General features: G+C 41.8%; 1 protein-coding gene across 2 annotated transcripts in view; it reads right to left on the minus strand.

Annotated features, from left to right (window-relative positions):
• Positions 1-20494, minus strand: part of SNX25 (sorting nexin 25) — a 144601-nt gene that overhangs the window by 65516 nt on the left and 58591 nt on the right. For both annotated transcript variants that reach the window (XM_090036087.1, XM_090036088.1), the window contains exon 6: positions 17468-17538. In XM_090036087.1, coding sequence (XP_089892213.1) covers positions 17468-17538 — 71 coding nt within the window. The remainder of the gene's footprint in view (positions 1-17467; positions 17539-20494) is intronic.

Consider the following 20494-nt stretch of genomic DNA (forward strand, 5'->3'; position numbering starts at 1 on the left):
ACATCTGCTAAGTGACTCTTCATAAGAGTATTAGCAGTCCTGACTGCCAGTTCCTGCCCTTAGTCCTGCCTGCTTGGATTCTGCTCCCACCATGATCTTGTCCTTGCCTAGCCTCAACCAGTAGCATAACCTAGGGAGGGAAGGGTGAGAAGGGCACCACATGGTGGGGGGAAAGGGTAAAAAAAGCAGCAGTTGCTGCTAATGCCTGTCCAGCAGTGCCACCAGAGGTGACCTAGCCCTATGTTCTGTCCTGTGCACTGTTGCCATCTGGGCTGTACAACTGCTCAGTTATGCTTTTGGCCTCAACTGTCTACTACCTTCCACATCTGTGTCTCGTGTGTACATCCACGGCTTGTTCTTTGTCCCTGAAAGTTGGGGAGCAGAGGAAGGAGGGGGAGGACTAATTTAGCTCCAACCATTGCTCCAGACCACCCATAGCCCCCTCCCTGAGAGTTTATCTGAGAAACTCTGTGGCTTTGTATGAAAGGCTCTAAAGAAAACAGATGCTAAAACAGATACACCTCATGAATCCCAGTAGGTCACAGTAAGCTGTGAAGCCCACAATATCATGTACTGGTGACTTGTGCTTTTCTTTAGCCATAATACTTAAGAGTAGCTGCTACATATCTTTGGCAGGACAAGAACAGGTGTTCTGCAGACGCATCAGAGAAAGTGCCTAGCATTCAAAAAATCAGTTTTTCAGATGGAAGCATATCTGGAAACAGGGACCCTTTGTACCTATTAAGCTTTTTACAAACGGGAGAGCAAGCATTCTGTATTACAAAATACCCATCATCCCTCCTTACAAAAGAATCAAAGGAAGCAACTTAAACATTTGTCCAGCATAAAGTGGACAAAAGGAAACAGGCTAAGGACATAAAAATATCAAGGAGTGGGAAAGGGTGCTCAAGTATTTCAAGGACACCTCTTGAAAAAAGTTTTCCTACATCCCTGTTCCTGCATGTGCACAATATTTGTTAAAGAAGCAAAGCAAACTGGCTCAAAAAACTAATCTTTAGAAGCACAAAGTGTGAAGACCAGGGACACTCCAAAATCAGGAGGGGAATATGCTAAGCAAAGCATACCTATTGAATTATAGGGGTTACCATTAACATAAGGGAGAGCTGGGGAGCCAGTCTGATATTGCAGGTAAGCAGTGAGCATAATGGAGTCAGTGGCTTCAAGAGAGACCTATGGTGCACCCTTCTGGGAGCTACCTTCTCAGACAGGACTAAAGGATAGTAACCCTAGAACCCCTCTTTGTCTATAGTTTCATAGTAGCTAGAGTCGGAAGGGACCTAGGTAGATCATCTAGTCCGACCCCCTGCCTTAGCAGGAAAGAGCACCGGGGTCAGATGACCCCGGCAAGGTGCTCATCTAACTTCCTTTTAAAAATCCCCAGGCTAGGAGCCTGCACCACTTCCCCTGGAAGCTGGTTCCAGGCCCTAGCCGCCCTGACTGTGAAGTAGCGCCTCCTAATATCTAATCTAAACTTACCCTCCGCCAGTTTGTGACCGTTATTCCTAGTCACTCCTGGCAGCGCACGGGGGAACAGGGACTCCCCCAATACCTGCTGATCCCCCCTGACCAGTTTGTAGCAGGCCACAAGGTCCCCCCTTAACCTTCTCTTGTGGAGGCTAAACAGGTTCAGGTCCCGTAGCCTCTCCTCATAGGGCCTGCCCTGCTGACCCCTGATCATACGAGTGGCCCTCCTCTGAACTCTTTCCATATTGTCCACGTCCCTCTTGAAGTGTGGCGCCCAGAACTGGACGCAGTACTCCAGCTGCGGCCTGACCAGTGCCACATAGAGGGGGAGGATCACCTCCCTGGACCTGCTCGAGATGCATCTGTGGATGCATGACAGGGTACGGTTGGCCTTCTTGACTGCCTCCCCACACTGCCGGCCCATGTTCATCGTGGAGTCAATGACGACTCCAAGATCCTTTTCCGTCTCCGTGCTGGCAAGAGGGGAGTTCCCCAACCTGTAAGTGTGGTGCCGGTTCTTCCTCCCCATGTGCAACACCTTGCACTTATCAGTGCTAAACCCCATCCTATTCTCATCCGCCCACCGTTGCAACCTGTCAAGGTCAGCTTGTAGCCTATTGCACCCTATAGAAGTGTTTCCATATACCATACGGTATGGGGCTTTCCCCTCCACCCCATACCAACTGGCATGGGAGAAAAAGCCCCTTGTCTTATAATCACATACAAGAAAATCTCACTAAATAGAACAGGTTAGAAAATTAAAATTAGAAAGTGTTAGGAGCAAGAATGACAAGGCCATAAGGGAAATACAAAGTGCCCAAGTGAGGAATTAACATAAGAGGGATGGGGGTGAGGAAGGGAACGCAACTAGGTTACGCAAGTACAATGTCAGCCAACTAAACCTGGGGGTGGGAGGTTGGGTGGGGGAGGGGATGAGTTGAGCAAAGAAGTCACTCAGTCCACGGAGTCCTATTGCAGGAGTTCCTGCTGGGTGGAGTGGAGTGGTCTGTAGTTGGGAGTAGCTCTCAGAGTCCATCAGGTGCAGAGGGGGATTCGGGCGATCCCCTTAGTGGCGATCAATCTAGTGGGGTCGGTGTACTGGCGCTGGCTCATGATGTGTTTGACACAGATGTCACGGGACCAGTGGATGGCATCAGACACCATGAGGCACCGCATCAGTTTGGTGCAGCAGCAAGAGATGCAGCAGGCATACAAGATGCTCTTGTTGCTGGGGTCACAAGCTCTGAGCACTCCCACACTGAGCACGTCGACCATCATGTCATAGCCAGAGCTCCTCTGGATGTTGGCCACTGAAGTGTACTTCTCCCACTTGCGAGCCTGGATGTCAGTGAAGGCTTGGTGCCAGTTCTCGAAGGGAATGGTCACATCCACTATCACAACCTTCTTGGCCTCCTCGTTGGTGATAATGATAGAGCGTATCTGGCTCTCACAGCCCAGGGTGGCATGGTTCATGGAGATTTCCCCGCTGTGGCTGGGATGGCCTTTGCCAGGTGGTCCTGGACAGCATTGTGGTGGAGCTGCCAGGCTCTGGTGTGGGGCCTGCAGGTGCACAGCATGTGCGGGTGGGTCTCTGCCTTGTAGCTGCACCACCAGCACCTCTTGTCCCAGTGGCCATAGCAGATGTCCCAGTTAATTACGCTGCTGCCAAAATTACCATGCATCAGCAATGTAAACCAAACATCAAGTTGATTAAATGCAGCCAACACTAAGCATGACTATAAAACACATGGCCCGCACTAGGCAAACACATTGATGGGAACCTTGTTTTTGTGTGTGCACATCTGACACCTAAAAAACAAAACAAAAAAACAAGTAGGTGTTCCCTCTGCAAGGAACTGGCACTGAGCCCAGAGATACTGCCATACCACGCTGGTACCAGGAGGACCACAGCCAGCCTTGACACCCTCCCCTTAGTGCTAAAAATGCACCATTTCATCTTAGGCAAAAAGGCCAAGATGCTGGTGGAACCTACCACAAGGACTGGTCAGTGCAACACATCTAAATAAGATATAGGGTAGTGCTCATTAGGCAGAGTACTCCTTCCTTACCACCAACTCTTCTTCAAATCATGATGAGCCACTACTTTGCATATTTTGACTTCCTCTTCACTTCCACAGCTGAACTATGCCTTTCTTTTTCTTCTCATTTCCAATTATTCCTGTTTCTTCAGCAGCCTTAAATGCCATCATGAATCTGGGCACCAAACAGTTCACCAAGAATCCTTCTGTCAACCCCTCTCTCAGCCTGGCACATGATTGGTGTGGCCCCGCTCTCCATGGGGTAAAGCCAGATCAGGTTGCCCTGCACCTCATCTACATATACATTTTTGGAGCATCCCAGAACTTGTGACAAGAAAACCTGGTTCCAGTCATGAGTGGGGCCTAATTAGCACATGCATGCTTTGTAGAGGACATCTGGAGTGTACACACATACCCCCCCCCAGTGCTGAGCTGTAGGGTCACCATGGCTTGAAATGCTGCTGACTCTGGGACAGCCCAGCCCAAAAAACTATATGGTAAATTATGAACCTTTGGCTTTGGACTAATATTATGCAGTTAGTACTACATATAAGTAGGTAGCGCTGCTCAAAAGTGTATTTACGGAAGACTGTGCTAAAACTTTCAGCAGTTAAAAAAAACTAACATGCATCAATTCTGGATGAATTAAGTGTATGGGTACTATACTTAAATTGCTACAGCCACGTTTAACTTCAAGGTTTTTGTTTTCAGATTTGCTCTTCACTTCTACATGCTTAGGGAGACCATGGTCCGAGAGTAAGGAGAGAGGCATAGAGCTGTCAGAGGAAAAAGTTGGAGGAAGCAGAGAACAAAGGAGTTAATCAGACCCCCATATTTATTTTCCCTGCTGTAGCAGTGGAAAGGGGACAAGTTCAGAGCAAGCCTCCAATAATTAGATTCTATACCTGTAAAATCATAACAAATTTATACATTTTCTATATATGCATATTGTAATTATTGGAGGGGGTCATCTTATAATCAGGATTGACATCTATTCAAATAAATACACTCCTCCTCTCATGTCTGCACCACATTTGATCATTTTGTTACACATTTGTGCTCATTTATTGTACTTTACATGATCTTTCATTGTATATGTGCCTTCAAGCAGCGGGCATTGCAGCAGGTGTTACATAGGCTCTGTGCCACAGTCACAGGTGGTTGAACCAATGGTATAGCCCCTTCTTCATTAGTTCCTTGGACCATCCAACTTTGTTGTGTAGGCAGTTGAGCCACTGCCACCTTTGCCATGGTTTGTCAGTCCCTTACCATTTTTCACGGTCAGGTATCTTTTTCAACCTCTCATTCCACATCTGTAGTTGTGTCTCCTTCAGTATAGCATTGAGAGGTTGGGTGCTAGTGAGGAAGCTCCTGCATGACTTCAGTCATTTTTGTGCTCTGCGATGGTCATACAGCTGCTGTTTTACATCTTCAGTTTGTCTCAGTCATTCTATCCTGCTGGCCACTGCTCTTCTGATGTCAGGTGGAGCAATACTAGCTAGCAAGTACACACTGTTTAAGTTGTAGGCTTCAGACATCCTGTGATGCATCAGCACCTGATTTAGAATGGGGTCAAGGCACTTAGCATGTACAGATCTCTACCACACAGGATATACATACTCAACAGAAGAAAAGCTGCAGCCATAACAGTAGCTCAGATGGGGCTCACTCCCTAGTTTGAGTTGGTGAGCTTGATGGAGGAGATTTGCACCACTGCTATTTAACATTTATGTGAATTATCAACCAACCAAACTGGAAACAAAAATATTTCATATATGCAGACAATCTGTATATAACAGCCCAAAACACTGGCTTTGACCATGTTGAAAAATCTCTAAGTGAGGCACTAACTGGCTTAACCTTATACTACATTGAAAAACAACTATGTGCCAACTATGTGCAATCAAATACATAAGTATATGTGCCTTCCATCTGAAAAACCACAAAGTTAACCACCAGCTCAGTATTACATGGTCTCCACTGTTCCACTGTTCAAATCCAATTTACCTTAGACTCCTCAATTGAACCCCCTCATACAAAGAATGCATCATGAAGACGAAAGTAAAATACAGAATTATAGTGATAGTGGTGTTTAGGCCGGCAAGGAATTCATTCCTTCTTTCCTCTCTCTACGATCTCCCCAGCTCCTGCTACACCCCCCCACCGCAATGCCTCAAAAAAACCAAAATCTCAAAAGTCTCTGAAAAAATAAATTACTGTTTCTATCAGTTCCATAAAAAGCCTGACAGATATGTCACTGTAGTGTTTTAGACACAGAACTAAGTGTTATTCCTTAACTTCAGAGTCTATTTGGGCTGAATCTGGCACTGAAATTATTGGAAGTTGGAGAAGCTTTTAATATTTCCAGTCAGGCCCCCTGTGAAAAATGGGATGTTGGGGAGATGCTGGACTGATCTACCTACATACAAGGAAGATCATCTGGGAAAGACAGATAACACCTTTCACCCTAAGTGAATTAAACTATTTGGCTCTAAAGAAAGTTATGAATCAATGTCTTCATTTACTAAATTGGGTTTTAAAAAAAACATTGGTCCATGGAAAGAGATTAAGCTAGATCAATAAGAACCTAAACTTCTTTACCATATAATGACTACTCAATAATCTAAATGAAATGAATGATGGCTGCAGAGATAGGTCTGTAAATCAATAAAAGCCTCCTCAACTGGATACTCTATGAGCTGACAAATGGCAAGGGAGCCAGAGTCTACTGGAGCTATGTGATTAACTGATATTTTGATTTGCTGGCAGCTCCAAAAACAAAACAAAAATATATAGTTTTGGTTCAACCTCCATTTTTAATTTTCAAACTGAAAAGACCAAAGAAATTTGTTTCAGGTCAAATAACTGTCTCTCTAGAGATTTGTTTTTTAAAGTGTTAATACAACTTAAGATAAACTTGAAAACAAGATAGCATTTAAAACTGAAAAACTGGTTTGAACACTTTAAATGAAACAGTTTGGCCTTTGAATTCTGTTGAATCTCCCCTCTCCCCTCCCCCCCACAACCAAAAGAATATATCAAATTAATTAAACAGGTTTTGCTTGACCTGAACCTCCATTCTGCAGTGAAATACCTGTCATCATACTCTCTATACCCAGAAAGGACTCCTTCATGAGTGATACAGAGAAGGCTGCATTGTCATTGTGCAATGAAAAGGCAGACCATCAGTATCCAGCATTCTTCACAAGTATCAATGTATATTTTTTTAAAAGCTGAGGCAAATGAATGTACTTCTAGCTATCCAAGTGTAAAATTACATAAAGCTAAGCAGAATAAAAAGGGGAGTGGAAGCATACAGAAGTACTGAAATTACCATCAATGTTTTATATATTCAGTGCCCTGAGATGTCAAAGAGGACCGTAAGTCCTGAAATTGGAAGGGAATTTTAAAAAATAAATTAGGGCACATAAGTTAGTTTACTTGAGGTGCTTAAAGACATCTGAAATCCTCATATTAGAAAGATTTAGATTTCAGAGTCTAATTTTTTGTTATACTGAGTTTTACTGAAGAGAGATTCTAAACTTCTTGTTCTCCCCACCTTGATTCTAGCTGTTCTTGAACTTGAAATTCCTTGTGCTCCATCCCTGCCTATTAAGGTATTGTGGTGTAAACAGAAGTTGCCTCCTTTATAGTGACCTCTTTTTCTTCTGTTTTATTCATTTAGTGGAATTTGCTGGATTGTAATACCAATGAAGTAATCAAAGAGAATAAACAGACCAGATATGAAAAAACAACTTCCATTTATCATACATGCCTCAGTACAGAGACAGAAACATGCTATTTAACTAGGATTTGTGAGTACTTTTAAATGGCTAATACTCCTTGAACAGTTTTAATTGGTGATAACTTCCAAAACCTTGGGATTTTAAATATCCATTTATTTTGTAAAGACATCACTATCTGCAAAGAAGCAAGCCATTCACTTCTTTAGCATTGATAAACAGGTTGAGTTCCATACCCTGCTCTACAAAAGTGGCAAAAACAAAACTCAGTCCCAGTGGATTCCCATGTAATCCATTGTACAGTTTGTTTTAGTGGTGAAAGCTGTCAGGCACTTTAATGGTGCAATACCCTCAGAACAGCTCCAAGATCTGTACCCATCAATGCTATTTGCCTGGCCCGAGCCCAGATCATTCTCATGGCTCTTTGCTGAAATTTCTCCAATACATGAACAAATATTTTTTAGAGGGCAGGCACTAGACTTGAACACAGTATTCCACTAATGTTGTGTACAGTAATATCATCACTTCTCTACATCTATTGAGCATCCATCCCTGTTTGTTCACCCAAGGATTACATTTACTCTCAACCATTCCATCTCAACAGAAGTTTGTGGTTAGTTGGATTTTCCATCAAGTCTCTTTCAGCTGTTTCTTGCCAAAGTAGTTTCCCATTCAGTGACTGCAACTTACTCTAATTTGAGGTTCATCACTACCTTGCATTTGTCTATATTAAAGCCACATTTTGTCTTTGAATTGAGCTGCCTTTTAATTATTTACCACTTTTGCACAGAATATGCAAGCCTGATAAAAAAATACTTTATATTTAAGAAAATGTTCTGGATAACTAGTAAATATACTGAATAACAATGGAGCAAAGGATCCATTTGGGAACTCTACCAGAAATATACTCAATGTCACAAACCTGTCTGTGGTGTACCATGAGCTCCAAGTTTTTCCTTGCTATCCTGTTGTTCATCCCAAGGAACAAACAAAGGCTTGTCCTGGGAAAACTCCTTATCTGACAAACCTCAGCTCCACTGTCCTTATACCGGACCCAGTTGCAGCAGGGGAATCTCTGCTAGTTCTATGCAGCTCCCCCTCAGGTTGTGAAAGATTTTTAGGTCCTCCTTTCTATAGAATGGGCAAGCCTAGAATATCACTAGCTCAGCGATCACTCTTTACCACAGCCAATCAATAAGGAGACAAAACAAAAAAAGGATTTATTGTATAGGGGCAAAGAATTATAAAAGAAAAACTGACCATATAGTTTGAAGACTGGACAAGTAGTTAAAATTCTCATCTGGCTACAAGCTAACCCAGAATTCAGCCAGTATTGCCTAGAGATCACCCTTCCTACCGATCCTGCAAGCCGTGACCACTGGAGACCTAGAAACCTCCCAAAGCCCAGGATAACCCAAAGATTCAGGACCTCACAGGCACCCCTAAATGCCTCTAAGCCAGCCCCACTTTCTTTCCTCCTCCCCCTCAACACAGCCCTAATTCCTTACAAGTCTCAGAAATCTTGAAAAATTTCTCTCCTTCCTGGGACATCTGGAATTCCTCTAGCTCAAGGGCAAGCAATTATTTTGGGCGGAGGGCCACATACTAAGTTTTGGCAAGCTATCGAGGGCTGTATGACAGACAGCCAAGGGCTGATAAATATTAAATTTTCTAAATTTCTTAGGGGTGCCACAGGCCAGATAGAATGGCCTGGCAGGCCACATCTGGCCCATGGGCTGCATTTTGCCCACCCTGCTCTAGCTAATGGCCCATTTCTGAGCTGCTTTCACTACTGAAGGGTTTATTTTCCCATTACAGGCAGCCAATACCTTAGGTGCCCATGTCAACAACAGCCCCTTCTTTCTGTCTGTGTGTGGGAATGGCAATTGCTCTTGCTCTAGTAACATACAATCATAAATGTATGCACAGACAGTTTAACATAATCCATACCGAAATCAAAGTGACATAAATTAATACACCATAATATTGGCTTTTCAATGAGACCATATGCACCACATACCAGTAAAGAAAACATTCATGACACCCACAAATACCTCAAACTATAGTGGTGTTTCTGACATGCACTATCAAGCAATTCCTCATATTCAAGCCTGTGGGACTTTTTTTTTTTTTTTTTTTTTAAATGAATTCATCATATGGTCTGCTTTTAACCCACTAAATGTGCTACATTGAGTTTGCACAGTGCTGTGCAAACTCAGTGTAGCACATATATCATGCACTATTATCACAAGTGTCTTGTATAAATCTGTTACAAACAGACTTTATTCTTCAGATTCCACAGAAAGGGATGCAACGACAAAAAAACCCACCACAGAATAAGATGGGTAAAAGTAAAAATTTATAAATACATATATAAATATTTAATAAAAGAACATTAACAAATTGTATTTTATTGCTTACCAAAAATATGTTTTTCTTTATAGAAAGAGCATAAAGCAAAAGGTACACATGTAAAGTTACACTGGTACTAGAAATTTTGCTCATCATAACACTGCTCTGTGAAACTAGATTTGTCACCTAATGTCACCACTTATAGACACCATAGTCTCCATTATAGAGGCTACAGATTTGTCACTTAACATCACCATTTATAGATGCTATTAATTCTATTTGCTAATCTCTAAAAGTTTCATAAATACACAGTATTGTATGTATTGTTTGCAAGATTTCATGAGAGATTGGCAAAGGCGAGTACAAACAATACATACTTCCTGCCTCAAAATTTTTAAGTGGTAAAAGCTACTTAATTTAAACACTCTTGCCTTTTCCAGTGAAGGTAAATAGTGACTAATCTTCAAGTATTTACTGATCATCATACCTCTATGAGTCCTGTGAGGCTGCCTACAACCAAGGAAAGTATTTGCTCAATTTTGAAAGGGCAAATGGATTTAAAAGTTAAGAAGTACAGTAACATACAGTTCTTTTACAAGCTCATGACAAAACCATGAAATGTATAAAGACCAACCCAGTTCTGTGGTTAGCTAAGAGAATGGATGAAAAGTTAAATGTTACTTTTTTCTTCAAAAGTGTTTACTGCAAGTCAGTTAATTTTAATTTTAGAAAAGTACAATTAAGATGTAGATAACCTAAAGATAACTTTCAAGCCAAGGATTCAAAGGGAACTACACAAGGTAAACATTTCACAAGGCACTGAAGGTGGACATTTAAAACTGTTTCTTACAATTATTTTTCCATTTTTGAGAAACCTATTTAAGCAAAATTATATAATCAGCTTACAGAATTTATCATCACAAGATATAAATGATGTCTGAGTTTAAGCAAAATTCAAGAAACATTTAGATGCATATTTATATGGATAGTAGGGATGTCAACTAATCTTCAGGACTTCTAGAAGTATACACAGTTTTCACTTGAACATTTAGGCTAAAGACACAAGTTTCCACATAAACTGGTATAAGCAATTGGAAACCAGTTCAAATCTGTAACACACCAGAAGTTCAGAACTCATAAATCACTTTCAAAATGGCTGAAACCAGTTTAAGATAAACCTGGATGGATATAGTATTGACTTCATTGTTTTAGATTAAATCAGTTTACTGAAGTTCTGTCCCAGATCCTGTCCAGATTCAAGTTAACTCTCAGTCCCCCAGCATCCCAAGGTGCTTTGCACCTTCCTTGCAAACCTTCCTTTGCAGGATGTGTGGGCAAGCCTGGGCCCAAGCTGTCTAGTCCAGCTGAGCAAGGAGTTGTGCTCTAGTGCCCCCCATCTTCTGGTCTGAACCACTGCAAGCATGTGGCTGCATTTCCAGAATCAAAAGCAACTGTCTGGTTCACTTGCTTATCGGTTCAATCTATGCAGTTTAGACTATCTTGTGAAGATTGAATCAATTCAGCATTAGGCTTTTTGGCTGTCTGTACTTAAGCTTAAACTTTTTTCAGAAACACACCATGCAAGTTCCCTTCTCCTCCCCTCCAGGCCTGTTACAATGATTTTGCCTCTATGTCAGTCTTCATCTCTCTCTCTCACTTTACAAAGGCTTTCTGCTTGGTGAAATGCCCAGCATGAGACATCTTCTTGTTCAGTACAGAGGATTTCTTATACAGAGTTCTCTTTCAGGTCAGTCTCTCATTCCATGCCTGACAAGAAGTGATTTTCTTTCAATCTGTGGTCAGTTAAGATGCAATGCTTGGAAACCTTTGAAGAGTTTCTCTGATCATCCTAGGACAGATGCTTCTGATCTGGCTGCAGAGTCATGTGGAAGGAGGGGTTCACAGCAAGTGGGTGATCCCAAAAGCCTTTCTGGGGCAAAGACCAATTAGAGATCCACTTGCTTTTGAGCTCTTTGAGGCAAAGATCATGCCTTCATATTTGTTCATATAACAACGAGTAACAAAGACATCAGTCAGAACCTCTGGCTGCTGACAGATATGAAAAAAACACCACACAAAAACGTACTTTACTGGAAAAAGCAGCACATTAGTTCGACACGGCTCTGCAGCATCTGTATAGATTGGGTGCTTCAGCGGGGCTTTTTGACTCTGTTCTCTAACAGTGGATTCAATCAGCTATTAGATAAAAACACCAAAAAAGCCTCTCTAAAACACCCGATATAATGTGTTGCCTCTTCTAGGTATGCACTGGACTCAGTGTGGGGGCATGTAGAGTTTAAAGTGCCACTGTTGGAGGGTGGCAGTGGGGGGTTCATGTCTGTAAGCGGCCTCTGCACACTACTGTGATGTAATGAGAAAACAAACAAAGAAAAAATGTTTTAGAACCAATAAAGGAAAAGCATCTCCATAAAAAATGTTTTGAAGTGCACAACGTTTTCTAGTTTGTATAAGCAAACAGCTGGATTATTAAAACAAGTTACTTGAAAAAATTACAATTTTGCTATTTTGCAATCTTTTTCCTTTCTGCGTGTCTCTTCATTTGGGGAATGAAAAAATAAGTTATTTTCATTTGCCTGTAGCCAGGTCTTAGTCAATTTTACTTTCAGGTTCTCTCTCACTCAGTGCTGCAATGCCTGGATTTAAAATACACCAGATGAATATTTATCCACTTATAAAACTATTTCTGCTAGGATTAAAATAAAGAGCAGATATTCACAGAAGCATTTCAGGTCTAATAGAAGTACTTCTCACTTTGAAAAAACTGAATTTTACTAAAGCTAAATCATTCCTTCTCGATTGATGGTATGAACAAGGGGTTTCATGGCTAGTGCTTAACTATAGGAAAATGGGAATCTTAAGACCAAAGCAGAGGTTACAGTGGGAAAGAATACAACCAAAAATCAGTTTTAAATAGAGAATGCAGGATGAGAAAAAAAACAGGTACCCACCAACAGTCATTGTTGCAATTGTATGACCGTGCATGGGGAGAAGGGAGACAAAGGAAGGAGGAAGCAAATGAATGTCAAAACCAGGCCTGCCTCTGAGAAAATAAGGAATGCAACTTTCACTGCACTGTGACTAGTGTAAAACCAAAGCATCTATTCACAGTGGCTATAGGATGCTCAAAATAAACAAAACTGTCAGCACCTCTGCAAGCACTGATGCTACATTAGGTTTCCCATCATTTAAATGTTAGTGATTACAAAAAATAATGCTCCTGGCCAAAGAAATTAAATCACCCACAACAAGCATCACTACCGTGAATCATTGAACCTCACAGTGTCCCTTTCTCTCAAAGCTCAAGTATGCGCCTCTGTAGTATTCACATTAGAAGTCAGATCCAAAATGGACTGCTTAAAATGAACCAGCAGCTATAAACTCACATGCTGCAATTTTCAAAACATGGAAAGAAATATTGCAAACCATCTTCCACTGTTTGAGTGCAGCAGGAGCATTGAAAGGATGAAGTTACATTACTTTCTGTCCATAGTAAGAGTAACCTGTTATTAGACTGTCTCAGCAACAAATAGTATTAACATGCTAGACTACTAACAGGGAAACAATTTAAAGTCTAACACATTTTTTAGCTATGATGTGGTCTGTCCATTTTTTCTTCTTTTCAATCAACTGCATAGTTAAGCCTGACTGGGCAGCAGTTCCAGTTTCTGGTTCTCAAGCACTAGCACAGGTCTCATTATGATTCTTGTAAGTTATACCAACAACAAGTGTTCGGCTATGGCACATTCATTGGTCAGGCAAGTCTAGTTGTTCCTCCACCTTTACAGCTCCAGCTGTCCAGGTACCAAAGAAAATTTACTCCTACCAAACACACCTAGCAAACACTTCCATGAAGACTGCTTCAAAACACAAGCAGAGGCAAGAAAATGAGAACTAACTTCCCCAGAATCAATGTTAAGAGCTATGCACAAATTCAAAGCTAGGAACTTATTTAATGAGAGCTGGGAGAAGGAAAATAAGGTACAATGTGCTAGCACCCACAGAAAAGAACACCAGGCCAGAGAGGTGAGTGATAGAAGCACACTCTAGGAAGTCAGCAGAAGAAGGAAGCAATGGTGGGATTAATTTGAGAATATAAACCATGGCATTTGTAAAGTTCAAACGTATTCAGTCAGCAGATTCTCTAGCTCAGCTGCTCTCAGCTTTTCTAAATCCCCTGGCTGGGATACCCCAAGCAGCCCCACCCCTCTACCCACAGTCCTTTATTCCCCCATTTCAACCTGCCACACTGCAGCTAGCTTCCCCCTACCCCATACACAGTCCCACAACCTCCCCCACCCAGTCCAGCACCAGGCATGTTGCAGATACACTGAAGTATAGCCGTGTTTTCTCGGTGTTGTACCTGGGCTAGTGAGCTCCCTGGAAAGTGCCTGTGCCACTTTGCATCCACAGAATAGCACATGCAGATCAGCCCAGCTTGTCAACATAATCCTGCCTGGTGTTACAGAAATGTTTTGGGCAAGGGCTGGCTGCCCGCCCACTCTCAACATCATCTGGCCCAGTTTGCCATTACAGCCCACCCAAAACACTTCCAAGATGTACCACCTGAGAACCACTGTTGTCACAGTGTTGCACAGGATCGGGAGCAGGGATAGGGTGTTTAGGAGTGGGATATTGGTTATGCAGTAGTCTGAACTGTAACAGATTGATAACCCCTGCACTGGCACAAAACTGTTCTGTTCTTTGGGCTTACCAGATTTCAAAGCAACTTGTGCTTTTTCCTCTGTTTCTGGATTATATTCATACGCATTTCAGAAAACAGATCTCTGCCCTCTAACTCAAACCTTAAATCTAAACTGGAACCCTGTTCATACAGGGGCTTTTAACACCTACCAAGGAAGCTTAGTAGTAGGAAACAACCTAAGGGGAGGAAATTCTTATAGGAGTCACAGTGTATCCTAGCTTTGGGTGGACTACAATACTGATTGTTCTGTGCACCAATGTTCTGAACAATAATTAAAGGATAAGAACTGCTACCCAGAGTGCAACCTGTCACCATTCTGACCATGGGAAACCTTGCATGTGGCACAAGGCCATAATATGAGTAGCATACTTACCCAGTACATTTTACTTAAATAAAATGTTTACCCTAACAAAAAATACTTTCATGTCATGAGGATTTTATCAATACTTCAATTCTAAAATTATGTGTTTTCTAAGGCTACAAACTTAACATTCAACCTCACCATGCCATCTACAAAAGAATGTGTTGTTGTGGTGGCCATTGTTGCCAGACAACAGCTAATGGCAATTAAACATTCAACAGAAAGAAAGAACCAGCTCCTCAAAAAAAAATAAATATAGATTTAGATTAGACTTAAAACTGCAATGTTAAAAGCAAGTAATAGGTACTCATTCCATTTCATTATTTTCAGTAAATTTCTCCAAGAAGGAGATCTTAGAACAATGAATGCTTAGATAAACTCAAGTAAGCTGAAAGGCAGATAGATATTTATATATGAATATTAATATCAAGCTCTAGAAACTGTTAAAGAATACATTTTGTATAAAATTCTGTACTGTATATCAAGCCATGTTACAACAAAGCATGCTAGCTAACAGAAATACAACTTTAAAAGGTATTGATTTTTTAAAGTACTAATGGAGTTAGGTATCCCTTTCTTTATTACCTTACACAGCAAGCTTTCCAGTAAACTAACCTTCTATCTAAAGTACATTAACATTTCCTTTTCTCTAATGGACAGTGAACTTAAGTCTGAGTTTCAGGTTTCAGGTTTCCTCTTGCCTCTTTCAGTATAAGTGATTTACTCTGTAACAGCGTGTAGATAGCATGGTTTTATGACAATGGTTCTCAAACTTTTCGTACTCAAGGCACCCCTCATAAAATGCCAGCTCTTAGCTTTCATTCCTTTCTTGAAATGGAAAAATAATAGGGTAGTTGCAAAGAACACAAAGATCACAACAGGTCTGAAAGTTTTTGATGTTCTGGATTCCTATTTGAAATCTCTAGGCTTATCTTGCGAATCAGGTATAGGTGTTGGCACATCTAACTATGATAACAGAGTGCAGCAGTACCTTTGAAAGTATGTCACAGCACTCAAAGGTGCCATAACACTCTGGTTGAGAATCATTGTTTTATGATATTAAAGGAAGGACTTTGAGTGTTGCCAGCTTCAGGTATTCAAATAATATGCCAGGTTCCAACCCACGTAACATTGGCTTAAAAACAAAAAACAAACCAAAAACAAAAACAAAAACCCCTCTAATTTTAAATCCGTGATATATGTTGGATGTTTTATTCATGATCTAGTTGCTGACCACCTGGGTCATATTTAAAGACTTTCACCTGCTAGTCTGGGGGCTGGAAATTTCCTTTTTTAAATGAAAGCTGAGATTCTTTGGCATCATTGAATTTTATTTTAGAAGCCTAGAGGAAAACCCAAAGAAATATCCAGTGTGCTATACAAGTTTCTCTTCCATTTTAGGTTATAAATTAACTTAGACTTTCCTACTGTTTCTATTACATTTGTCCACATCCAACTGAAAACTGCATTAAAATAACCCAACTTTCCCAGCCAGGCAAATTTCTTGCAGATATAGCAATCTTGACATTTGCTGCAAAATGTTAAATATAGTACAAGTAAGTGAGAATGTAAGCTGTACATGCATATAGTATTTAAAAAAGGTATAGAGCATCTGTCTCAAAATGTATTTTTAAAATTGCAGGGGTGGGGAGTACAAAAATAAAAAGACTAACGTTCCTTTAAACCACAGCTCACACAGTGTAAGAGTCAATGACAAAAACACAATTCCAGTAAGTACCAAAAGTATTATAGGAAATTGGTCCAGCTAGTCTAGTTTGCAAATTAAAGACTTCCTTTCATCCACCAGCTCATATGAATAGCAACTATGATGGGAGTGGAGCTACCCCTTCTAAAAGTTTTAAAGGACTCCAAGAGGCAAATTTTCAACTAGTCTTTTATGTACAGGTACCTATACATATGGACAGCAGATCCTGTTGCTTTATTTCCCATTCTCCCATTTCAGTGAAGAAGTGTGAGGTATGCAACACCTAAATTAATATGTTCATAAGTTTTTCAGTGTATTAATAAGTGTATTTTCATTGTATTAATAGTTGAGTGTCTTGGGGACGGTTCACACAACCTTCTATTCTGCAACATGCTGCCCCAACTCTCTCCCCACACTTCACTTTTGCAGTGTAATATAATTATATCTACCTTCTAAAAATTATAATTCTTGCACTCATAATGCAGCTGTCAAGCCAGACGGTCTCACAGTCTAAAACACTATTCCACAAACACACAGACTTCAAATGCATCCTTAAAACTTCCTTCTCTTCTAAGTTTAAGAGGATCACCTCCAAAATGTTCATAATCAAACCTTACATGGTAGATTACAGATTATATGTAGAAAGTGCTAAATTTAAAAACCTAATTAATAACAAGTATTATCCAACAAATACAAGTTCAGTAACCTGACGAGGTTTCGCCAGATATTCATTTTACTATCAATAAATACTGTACAAAACCTTAACAGAAAAGGCAGAAGTCCTAAACTAAAAATGAGTCCTACTTACCTTCTAAGCCTTGCCTACAAACAAAACTGTTAAAGCTTTGGCATGTAAAGTTTTAAGCATAATTGAACAAATTAAGCAAAATCTTAAGTACCTCTCTATCTCTAGTAAGGTATATGAAAACTGGAACAGTGAACACTGAATTCTCAAAATCTGCCCGAAAGCCATATATGCACACATCTTGAGGTCAAAAATCCTACTCATTATATTAAATACAATACAGCCTTGACTCCTTTCAAAAACGATACACTTACCTTTCTGTCTCTTCATTTGGGGAAAGGTGCTGATTGTGGTTGCTTGAACTATTTCCACTACAATCTGATACCTAGTTGTAAGAATAGAGAGAAAAAAAATAGGTCTTATTTTATTTTTTTGCCCCTCACACAGTATACTTTAGAAGCAAAAATGTTAAACTAGCTGCTGGGAAATGCAGACATTTTTCATTGCATGTATATTCCCATTCTGAAAAGAAGCACAGGTCTGGGAGAAGAGTGGCAGAAAAGTTTCACATGCAAGACAAACAAAAAATGAAAGCCATTCAAGTTGTTATTTATCACCTGAAGGACTAATTATTACTTTCCCTATCTCTCATGACCCTGTATAAAAGGTTCTTAAAAGCTTGATAAAAATTTTAAAAAGCTTATATATAAAAAAAAGGTCTTAAAAAGTCAAAATTATAACAAAGTAATCTACTGTAATAAAAAGGAATGGAAGTAAACTGTATTAAACATGGGTTAAGAATGAAGAAATTTTAAAAAAACTCTATATGGAGAATGATTAAAGATGTCCTTGCAAACCTGGGGCAATAAACAGATTTCAGGATCAAAAGCCACATACAGCGCAACAGTACAGAAAATTCTCTCCTAGAAGAGCTGGAAGGGACTGTAACAAGGGACCCCTGGAGATGCCAGGCCCTGAGCTGGGGACTCGCACGCACAAAGTTCAGCCAACTACAGGACCCAGCAGAGGGAGGGGAGTAAGAGACTGACCACACGTGTGCCCAGGGAGCAAGATGACCAGTGAGCTGACCAAGCAGGCATGGCTGATGGATATAAACTCTCCCCAAGGCCAGAGGGAGGGGGATGGCCACAGTTAGGCTGACCACTTTTTTAAAATGTAAAGGTGGGACACATGCATAACACCCCACACCCAGCAGCACAGCTGGAGCAGAGCCCAGCAGAGTGGGGGTAGATATGGGCTGCCCACTGTGAGCTCAGAGCTTCCTACTCTGTTGCCTTTCCCCTGGGAGCCCCACACCAGCTGCACACCCGCCATCCCCCCAGGGGATGTGCACAGCAGTGGGCAGCTGCCACCCTACATCCCCTGGATCGGCCACCTAGGGCTCCATTCCGCTTCATGGCCCAGTGCCATGCACCACCCTGGCTGGGCAGCGCTCCCATCCCCTACCCCATTCCTGCCCTCACAGTAGGGGCCACAATCTGACCCCCTTCTCTCCCCCTATACCTGCAGGGAGTGGCTCTCCACACTGCCCAGCTGTATTTCTGACCATGTGCACATGCATGGGTGCACACATATACATGGCACCCCCTGCATCCCACTCCGGCAGCCCCAGGCAGCCCTTTGCAGGCTGGAATGCTGCCAGCCTGCAAGGGGAAACCTGGTATTTCCTGTGGATCCCTGCACAACACTGCGAATCTGGGATAAATGTTGTCCCAGAGTCAGGCAGCCAGGACCAGGACTTGAGGTTCCCATTCTGGGACCATCCCACCCAGTTAGGGACGAGTGGTCACCCTAGCCACAATGACAGCGAAAGACGGAGGCCTGCAGGGGGGCAATGGCAGAAACCCCCCTGCCCAAGAGACCTTCTGCATAAGAGAAGGGACTTCCATTGACCAAGAATAAAAGAATGAGTACTTGGGAAGTGTTAAGGATTTCCTTTTATTCTTCTCTGGTTTTTTGGTGCCTTGGGGGGCCCCCCAGGAAGGAGCTACAAAGAATTGAGGATTGTTTTATGTTCACCCTGAAGGAGCCCCGGTGTGGGGCGGAGGCAGAGTGGAGTATACCCAAGCAGACTGAGAACTGTTAGTGCTGGCCCTGGAGGGCTAGGGGAGTGGATCCAGGGCAGGGGTACCCCGAGGATCATGGACTGTTTGGGAGAGCCTAGTACGGGCCTGCTCTTTGTTCTTTTTCTTTTTTTTTCTGTCCACAATAGTCACAACACCTTGGACTGCAATGGCTACAAGGGGCGGCAAGGAGCTACAGAGCAGTGTCCAGCACTCCGATTTTTTCTGTGGGATTTTCTTTTATTCTTTTTGGACTGACTGACATTTTCAGAGCAAGAGACCTGGGAGAGAGCCAGCGCCCAGACTGGTCAGAACCTGGATTAAAAAAAGTAAGACAGGCTGGAGCCCAGCAGGGCTGGGCCTCCATCCACTAACAGAAAGGGGGGCAGGAGAAGGAGAGAGGGGGCCAAGTCCTACACTGCCCAGTCAGACTTGGGGCCAGGAGGAGCATAAGGAGACAAGGCGCTCACACCCTAGGTTTAGGCTACCTAAAGGCAGTCTCTCAAGAAAATGTCTCCAAATATCAACAAGATGTAACTGGTAAGAGAGAGAAAAGGGCCAGACTAGGGAACTAAAGTAGGTAGCCAGGTACCGCCCCACCACAAGGGTGCATCCAGGTGTCCCCAGAGGAGCATCCTATTTAAGGGACCTCAGGTCACTTGGTTTAGACCTCAACACAAATGCTAGTCCTAAAGTATTTCTATCAAATGCTCATCTAGTCTCCTCTTGAAAACTTTCAGTAAAGAAGACAGCTTCCCAAGGCAGTACATTCTTAACAGTAAGGAAGTCTTTCCTGAGATCTAATCTAAATCTGCTCTCCTACAATTTAAAACCACTGATCCTTTTGCCCTGTGCAGCAAAAGAAAACAGTTGCACACAATAGTACAGATAAGACTTAGTTGGCACCAAGCACAATGGTACCATCACATCCTTACACCTAACAGTCTTGCTAATTCAGCCTAAAATAATATTTGTATTTTTTTTGCAATTGTTACACTGCTGGCTCATATTGAGTCTGTTATCAAACAGGATACCCAAATTCTTACCAGTAATACTACCACCCAGTCCGTTGTTTCCCAGTCTGTTTGTGCATTTGAGTATTCTTCCCTAAACGTAGCACCTTATATTTGTTTGTACTGAACTTCATTCTGTTTTCTCTATTCTCCAGGTCTCTGAAAATCTTTTGGAATTACACTTCGACCCTCCAATGCTCACCATCCTTCCTAGTTTCATGTCAGCCTGACCAGAAAGCTCTCT

Source organism: Crocodylus siamensis, chromosome 2 (genome assembly GCF_052110815.1).
Source record: "Crocodylus siamensis isolate JL-2025a chromosome 2, ASM5211081v1, whole genome shotgun sequence".
In the NCBI taxonomy this organism is placed as follows: domain Eukaryota; kingdom Metazoa; phylum Chordata; order Crocodylia; family Crocodylidae; genus Crocodylus; species Crocodylus siamensis.